The sequence below is a fragment of the Peromyscus eremicus genome, chromosome 1, assembly GCF_949786415.1.
Source record: "Peromyscus eremicus chromosome 1, PerEre_H2_v1, whole genome shotgun sequence".
Classification (NCBI taxonomy): domain Eukaryota; kingdom Metazoa; phylum Chordata; class Mammalia; order Rodentia; family Cricetidae; genus Peromyscus; species Peromyscus eremicus.
In genome coordinates, this window is record NC_081416.1 from 57,737,707 (window position 1) to 57,745,559 (window position 7,853).

At 58.2% G+C, this 7,853-nt stretch overlaps 1 protein-coding gene across 1 annotated transcript; it reads right to left on the reverse strand.

Annotated features, from left to right (window-relative positions):
- Positions 1-1,099: 1,099 nt before the first annotated feature.
- Fgf3 (fibroblast growth factor 3) lies at positions 1,100-5,646 on the reverse strand. Its single transcript, XM_059249512.1, has 3 exons — positions 5,427-5,646; positions 3,545-3,648; positions 1,100-1,513 (listed from the first exon to the last, which is right to left on the reverse strand). The coding sequence occupies exons 1-3, from the start codon at positions 5,644-5,646 to the stop codon at positions 1,100-1,102; spliced, it is 738 nt and encodes a 245-aa protein (XP_059105495.1).
- Positions 5,647-7,853: the final 2,207 nt, after the last annotated feature.

Sequence of the window (7,853 nt, forward strand, 5' to 3'; positions counted from 1 at the left end):
CCCAGATTGAATACAAAGAAGAGAGAATGAGCTGAGTACCAGCGTTCCTCTCTCTCTGCCCCTTGACTGTGGATGCCATGGGTACTGTTGCCATGGCTTCCCCACCATGATGGACTGTACCCTCGAACCATGAGCCTAAAGGAGAAAGAGCCAAGCACCTCATCTCTCTCTCTCTGCTGAGCCCCAGCATGCCCCTCTCTGCTTCCTGCTCTATGGAGATGTGAGCAGGCTGCCGCACGCTTCTGCTGCCACAGCCTCGGTCTGCCCTCATCACCACACCTTCCCCTCACATCAGGGACTGTGTTCTTCAGACTGTGAGCCAAAGTAAATCCCTTCTCCCATATGAAGCATCTTGTCTGGTGTTTGGTCACATCAATGAGGACATTAACACAAGGGGGGGGGGATTCTAAAACTGAGCAAACCTCTTTTCTCCTCTCAATCCACACAGACTATACACTCGGAAACACACTTCACACACACACGGAAGCCGAGAAGTCAGAAGTCCAGGGTCAGTGTGTGTGCATGCCTCGTACACACACATCCTCTTGGGAATACAGCAACACTCTTCTACACACACTTGTGGATATTTGCAAACACAAGAACTCATGAACACATGCACATGCATGCATGCAGCACCTCAGCCCTTTCTCTGTACATAGCCTGCTGACCTCTGCCTTCCCCACCCTCAGCAGAAGTCTCGGTTGGAGCCTCAAGGTGTCCTCAGCCTGTATCCCAGCTGTTAAATAGCCAGACAGGGTGACACATTTAATGCTTGAATCATAGCCCCTTCCACTGTCCACTGCCTCAGGTTGCCAGGACTGCCTGCCACTGGCTGGGCTCCACCAGGGCTTTGGGTCACCCCTGCAATAAAAGCTCCCTCCCATGTAATCCCACATACATCTTGAACTTCGAGTCCTCCAGGGGCTTTGACTCAAGCCCCTCAGTGGCTGGCACTTGCTCTTTGAAAGCCACCAAGGACAGGCAAGTTCTTGGTCCCCCAAGCAGCCAACCCATGACAAGGGCGGGGAAGCCAGGCCTCCAAGAGGATGATCCTGGGTGCCTGTGGGGGTTGACCTCAGAGAGTTCTTAGGGTGGCCACTCAGGCCACAGCCAGTTCGCCTGTCTCCCGATGGGTGCCTGGAGTGGCCCTAGGAGACAAGGGTTCCGTCTTGCCATGGTCTCCTGGGCTCTGCTTCTTCTGCCGCCGTTGTCTGGGCTGGCTGCCCTCTCCTGGGGCTCGTGGCTGGCTGCTCTGCAGCAGCCGCACCATCTCATGGTCCTTGTGGCCCAGCACTCGGGGCAGGAAGAGCGAGGACTTCTGTGTGCGGCGGGTCTTGAAGCCTCTGCGTGGCCGACCCTTGCCATTCACAGACACATACCAAGGTCTCTGGGCACCAGGCTGCCGCCGGGCCCCCGGCCCGCTGGGCCCTGTGCGATACAGGCGGGAGGCATACGTATTGTAGCCCAGCTCATGGATCCGCTCCACGAACTCGCACTCTGCGTTGTAGTGCTCCTGTGGGACAGAGGCCACAGATAACAGCCGTGGAGGCCATGTTGTCAACAGGACCATACCTCCCCAATGCCTCCTACTCTCCTGAGGCTGCCTGGACCAGCAGTCCACACTTGCCAATGTCTATGCAGCCTAGCCAGCCTACCTTGCCCAAGACTATGCCCTGCTCCAAGTGACTTCCTTCTACTAACCCTCCTGAGGACAAAGGGCAGTTTCCTCCTTTTGCTGTAGCCTCGCACTGGGCTCAGCGCTTGGAGTGTGGTAGATAGAGCATGATGGAGGTGGTTGAATGGGTGTGTTGGTGAGTGGATGGATGGGTGGATGGATGGGTAATAGATGGGTAGCTGGATGAGTGTTGGGTGAATAGATGGGTGGGGCATTGGTGGGTGGATGAGTGGGTGTGTGGGTGGGTGGATGGATGGATGGATGGGTGGCTAGATAACTGGTACATAGGTGGATGGATGGACAGATGATGGGTTGAGTGGTTAGGTGGGTGGATGATAGATATCTGGTTGGATAGATGGGTGGGTGGATAGGTGCATAGGTAGAAGGATAGATGAATGGATAGATAGCTGGCTGAGTGGATGGATGGATAGATGGATAGATGGATGGGTGGATGGTAGACAATGAACAGACCGGCTGGAGGTCAGAGAAGCTACAGGCCAGTCATCCAATCCCAAGGCTGTTGCAGCTCCAGGTGGGAAGGGACAAGGCCTGTGTGACAAGGTGCTGCTTCTGGGATTAGGCAGCAGGAGGTGAGGTGAGGTGTGTGTTGAAGACAGCAACTCAAGGATCACACCTGAGGACGTGGAGATGGATTGGATATGGGGCTAAGAGAGAAGAAGGTCCATCATGGCTCCTGGTTGACTCAGCTGAGACCATGAGCAGGAGTGAAGGGTGTGCTGATTTCAGTGTGTGTCAGGGGAAGGATGCTGCATTCTGCCTGCTCCTGTAGCACTGGAAGTTCTGGGCAGCTGTGATCTATGACTTAGGGAGATGGAGACTGACTGTGGGGCTGTCACTGGCCTGTGGATGCAGCACATGGGCAAACACGCTGGGCACTCAGGGAACCAGGGACAGGCCTGCAGGGGAAGCCTTAGAGGCCAGCTGGCAGCTGAAAGAAGCTGAGGCCTTATACCCAGGTCTGTCTGCACGTTTACGAGACCATCTCTGATGGGGTCTTTAGAAAGTGCTACTCCAGCCATCTGGACCCCTGACCTCACCATCCCCTGCTCCCCCGAAGCCAGGAAACCACAGTCATGTCCCCACCCCACTATGCTCTTCCTGGTGGACAGGAAGATACGAACTGTCACTGAGGACACCTGAGACCTCAGCTCATAGAGAGTTTCTGGGGAAGGGCCAGGTTCATATGTAAAGTCAGCTGAGTTCACTCCCACTAGAATGGGACAGGATGCAGGGTCCAAGAGGTGGGGAAATCCCAGCCCAGCCTCAGCGGCTGGGACCTGCTGCTCGGCCCCTAAGGGTGTGTGTCCATCACACCCCAGGAGTGTGGAGGCACCTGAGCATCTGCTTCCAGGGGGCCCCAGGGAATGCCCTGTTTCCTCCCCCGAGTGCTGGGATGACCAGACAATACTTTGGCCAGTTTTGATACATGGGTGCTGCGGACCCACTCAGCCATTTCTCCAGCCCTTCAGTCCCCTCCTAAGTCAGAGAGCTCTTGCCTTCCCGACCTGAGAACAGGCCAAGCACCCATCTTCTTCCTTCCACAGATGCAGGGCAGGATTGCTCTGACCTCCCCTCCCTCAAGTGCCTAGCTATCTTGGGTTATTCACGTGCATGGAGGTCTGGGACCCTGCTGCCATGCTCTCCTATCTCCACCAGTGTGACTCAGAGAAAGAGACTGACTTCAGTCAGGTTGGACAGGCATTCAGAAGCCCAGGGATCTGGACCAGCTTGAGTCTGGCATGACCTAGGGCCAAGCATTCTACCGCTCATGTCCCTTCTGGCCCCCAACCAGATGTTCAAGCCAGATGGCTACTCCATCGGCACCTGCCCACTAGCGATGGGACTCACCGAAGCGTACAGCCGTCCTCTCTTGTTCATGGCCAGGTACCGCCCAGAGAACAGCCCTTTGATGGCCACCACGCCCACTTCCACCGCAGTAATCTCCAGGATGCCTGCAAAGAGTCAGGAAGGGTCAGTCACCTGCCCTGCCTGAGCAGAACCTCAGCCTGTGCTAACACTCACCAGCTTAGGAAGCTGGGACAGGAGGACAGCCACGACCGACCAGCAGGTCATGGTGGAGGGGTTGGAAGTCCTGGTAGGAAGAAGGCATTGGACAGGAGGTGAAGAAGGGGACATTCAGCCACTGTGCCAAAGACATGAATCCTAACCCCAGAAGACGACACAATGGGGGTGTTCTGCCCCTGTTAGGCACCTTGGGTGCCACAAAGCCAGACAGACTCAGTCTGTATTCGGTGCGCTCTTATGAATCGGCTGAGGCTGAGGACAAGTGACTTGTCCAAGGCCACACATAATGGTTCCGGGGATCCAAACCCCGGGGCAGATGGAGCTCCAGAAGAGGAGATGTCTGAGACTCCTGTGGAAGCCAGTGCTTAATGCAGTCCAGCCAGAGTGCTACCCCCACTGGCAGGCAAGGGATTCAAGTACGAGTGCTGAAAGGTTGTCTGGGGCAGAAGCGCCAAGGTGCTGAGGGAAGGTGCCCGGGGCTCACCCAAGCCCAAGAGTAGGTACAAAAATTAACAGTCCCCGAGCCCAGATGGCAGAGTAGCCGCCAAGACTGACCACCTGAGTTTGATTCCCGGACCCACGTGGTGAAAGTAGAGACCCATCTCCAGCAAGTGTCCAACGACCTCCATACGTACATTGTGGCACACAAATAAAATGTGAAACGAACCAAAAAATCCTCCAAGCGCCTTTCCCGTGAACAGGATAGTGCTTTTGGGAGGGGAGGCCAATGTCCATTGGAATAGTGTGGGTCGAGGACTCACTCTCTTTCCAGGGAGCGCGTGGCGCCCGCTCTGGACCCAGCATAGTTCAGATAACCAGGACCAGTTGAGGTTCTACCGTAGCCACGGTTTGGAGGGGTGCAGGGTGCGGCTTCTAGATCTGGCGCCAGAAGAGTACCCGCCTGGGTGCCCCCAAGGGCGACTGTGAAAGTGCCCCTCCTCTGCATCTGGGGCCGCCCCGACCAGGCAATTGGGGAGGGGGTGTGCGTGAGAAGCCCCGCGCTTCAGGCCAGGCAGGGGCTGGTCCCCAGGACGCCCCCGCGGGGCTGCGGCTTTGAAGGAGGAAGCTGCGGTTCCTGCAGCCGCCTGCGCCCCCCGCTCAGCTTCCTGCGCCCCGGGCGCGGTGAGCTCTGCAAGGCCTCCCTCCCACGCGGCGCTCAACGCTCCGGGTCGAGCTCGGCTCACGTGTACCGCACCCACCGAGCCAAACCCTGGAATCGAGAACCGGTGCTGGGTTTGGTCTAGCCGAGCGCGGGCCGTGAGTGCATGTCAGCTGCATCCAAAACACGCGGGGACGCCTGTCCTGTCGCGCGCTCGCCTGCAGGGCGCAGGACGAGGGGCAAGCCTGTCGCCGGACGCCGCGTCGCGGAAACCGAGCTCTGCCCAGGGGAGTGTCCTTGGAACATCGTCTAAGAGCAAGGAGGACGGCAGGGACTGGCCATGCTCCCCGGGGTCGTCAAAACAATAAAGAGGGCGATAAATCCTTGTCCAGCGGCTTTTCACTGAGAAATACAAATGTGTCAGAACCGTGGTCGCCTCCCGCGCAGTCCCTGGGGGAGCGTGACGGGCGAGGCATGTCGCTGGGATCTATAGCTGGGACCGAGGCATCGTCTTCGGACCAACCTCAGGTCTGCTCCCACCTGGGACGCCGCGACAGGGGGTCGAGCCCGCCAGTCCCTCCCGCCCACCTCTGGCCGGACACTCACTGTAGGCGCTGTTCTCCAGGCTGCCGTTCACGCGGCCGCTCGGGTGCAGCTGGAGGTGGTACTTGGTGGCGCAGTAGAGCTTGCGGCGCCGGGGCGCCCCGCCGAGGTGCTCGTAGACGCCGCCACGGCCGCCCGCATCGCGCCGCAGCCGCGTCCCGGGCCCCGTCGCGGGCCAGCCGGGTTCCAGCAAGCTGAGCAGCAGAAGCCAGATCAGGCCCATCCCGGCATCGCGCCCGCCGGCGGCGGCGGCTGCGCCAGCGCGGGGCTCACGGAAGGCGCGGCGCTGGGAGCACACGCCCGCGAGCCAGGCTGTGCGGACTGCGGCTGGGAGGGAGAGAGAGGGAGAGGAGGACGGAGAAGAGGTGGGGGACAGGGGAGGGAGGAAGTCAAGGAGGGAGGGGAGACAAGGAGAGATGGGGAGAAAGTGGAGATGCAGAAAGGATCCGGTGGAGAGAGGGAAAGAGGGATGGGGAGAAGGTGCGGAGAAAGAGGAGAGGAAGGTGGAGAGAGAAGACTTCGAATTTTCACCCAGGAATGGGGGGAGTGTTCCCTTGCCGCACACCGCTCTGAAGAAAGGGCGCTTGGCAACAAAAGGCAGCCGTGGTCCCCGGCAGGGGCGCGGGGCTCAGGCCGGGCGTCGCCTGCTCACAGCGCCCCGGCCAGCGCCGTCGGGCAGCCGTTCCTCCACCGCGCGCCCTGCGCCCCCTCCCGCCTCTGAAAGGTCCCCGCCCCGCCCCCGCCCCCAGACCAATTATGCCTCGGAAAATTATAGAGCGAGGCCTAAAGGCAGCCGCCCCAGGCCCTGTCACCCCCTCCCGCCTTACATCAATCCTGGGTGCACAATGGGACCGCGGATGACTGATGTCTGCGCAAACAACTTGCGGGGAAGTCTAGCTGACAAACGCTCCTGAAAGGCGGCGCCTAATCCAGAGCGATTGCGGAGGGCGGCGCGTGGGGAACCCGGGGTTGGGTCTGTGCAGGTCGCTGCTCTCATATGAGCAGCTCGTCCTCAGCTGCCCAGTCTTGTGGCCCAAGGGCCCAAAGGACTCTTTATGTTGTAGTTTCCTACCTGACCAGAAGGCACTAAGGGAAGTATGCACACCTTGAACAGGAGTGATCTGTCCCAATGGTCCAGAGAGGGGACTGGGCAGATTGGAGCTGGGACAATAGAGTCAGAGAGCCCTAGAGCCGAGAGTCCTGGAGGCGCAGGCAGAGACAGAAATGGGAGTTGGGGAGGCAGGTGACAAATCCACTCGAAGAGATAGAGAGATGGGAGAGGTGGAGAAATGCCGAGATGCAGATGAGCAAAAGAAGAGAAGCGGGAGAAGATGCCACAAAGGACCTCAGCATACCCACCTGGTAGACTGAGTAGGAGTCTAGGCTCAGCTTCCTGGGCCCTGGGCTCTTGATTTCAGTTCCCTATCTGCTAGGGGCCTCAGAGAAGGACTTCCCATGGTGTCAGAAAAGGTCTCACCCCACCTGGCCAGCAACTACCCTCATACAGGCGTGCTCTGGTGAGGTTACCCTGAGGGCCCACCGGCCTGGGTCACAGCATTGCCTCCCAAGTTGATCCTGAGCTCTGGGAAGAGTCAAGTGGGAGGCCCCCTATGATGTGAGATGCCGAGGAGTGTTGGGGGGACTTCCATGGTAAGGAAGCTATTAATAGCACACACTGGGGCGTTTTCCACCTGAGACCTCATACACAGGGCAGCAGGTCCTCAGTGAGACCTCTCCAGCATGCTGAGTACACATGCCCCCCCACAGCTGATCTCCCAGAGCCTCTGTTCTGGGCGGGATCTGCAGATTCTCTGTCCCAGGACAGGCTCCTGAGAACTCTTTAACAGTCTAAAGACTAAGGCACAGAATTGCTAAAGCCCTGGAGTCAGGCATCGATAGAACCTGCTTTATAGGGACAGGGACAGCTGTCAGGACAGATGGGTCGGCAGGGCAATTTGCCCTGTGTCTTGATGACCAGCACTGGGCTGGCACATCTGGCTGCCCAAGCTCGTAATGACACAGAAGAATCAGGAGGACATCGCCTCTCTGAATGCCTTTAGCACAGCTCCTGGAGCCAGCTACTGCCCTGTGCCTGAATAAGAGAAGCCCTGTGCCAGGTATGCTGGGGCAGGGCTGCCATCTCAGCACTCAAACTGTGGAAGTGGGATGATCCTGGAGTTCAAGGCTAGCCTCAACCACAAAGCAGATTTGAAGCCAACCTCTGCTTTGAGACCCTGTCTTAAAAACAAACAAACAGACAGAGAGACAAACAAGCAAAGCTAAGAAGGATCAGCAGAGACGGCTCATTGGTTAAGGGCACTGGCTGGTGTAGCAGAGGACCTGGGTTCAGTTCCCAGCACCCACAATGGTGGCTCACAAATGTCTGTAAAATGTTCTAACAGATGTGACATCATCTTCTGGTCTCTGAGG

Excerpts from the sequence above, each read along its gene's own strand:
- Fgf3 (XM_059249512.1), bottom strand. The coding sequence starts at position 5,646 with ATGGGCCTGATCTGGCTTCTGCTGCTCAGCTTGCTGGAACCCGGCTGG. Across the intron at positions 3,649-5,426 it reads CCTGGAGAACAGCGCCTACA|GCATCCTGGAGATTACTGCG; the intron begins GTGAGTGTCCGG and ends GACTCTTTGCAG. Across the intron at positions 1,514-3,544 it reads GAGGACGGCTGTACGCTTCG|GAGCACTACAACGCAGAGTG; the intron begins GTGAGTCCCATC and ends TCTGTCCCACAG.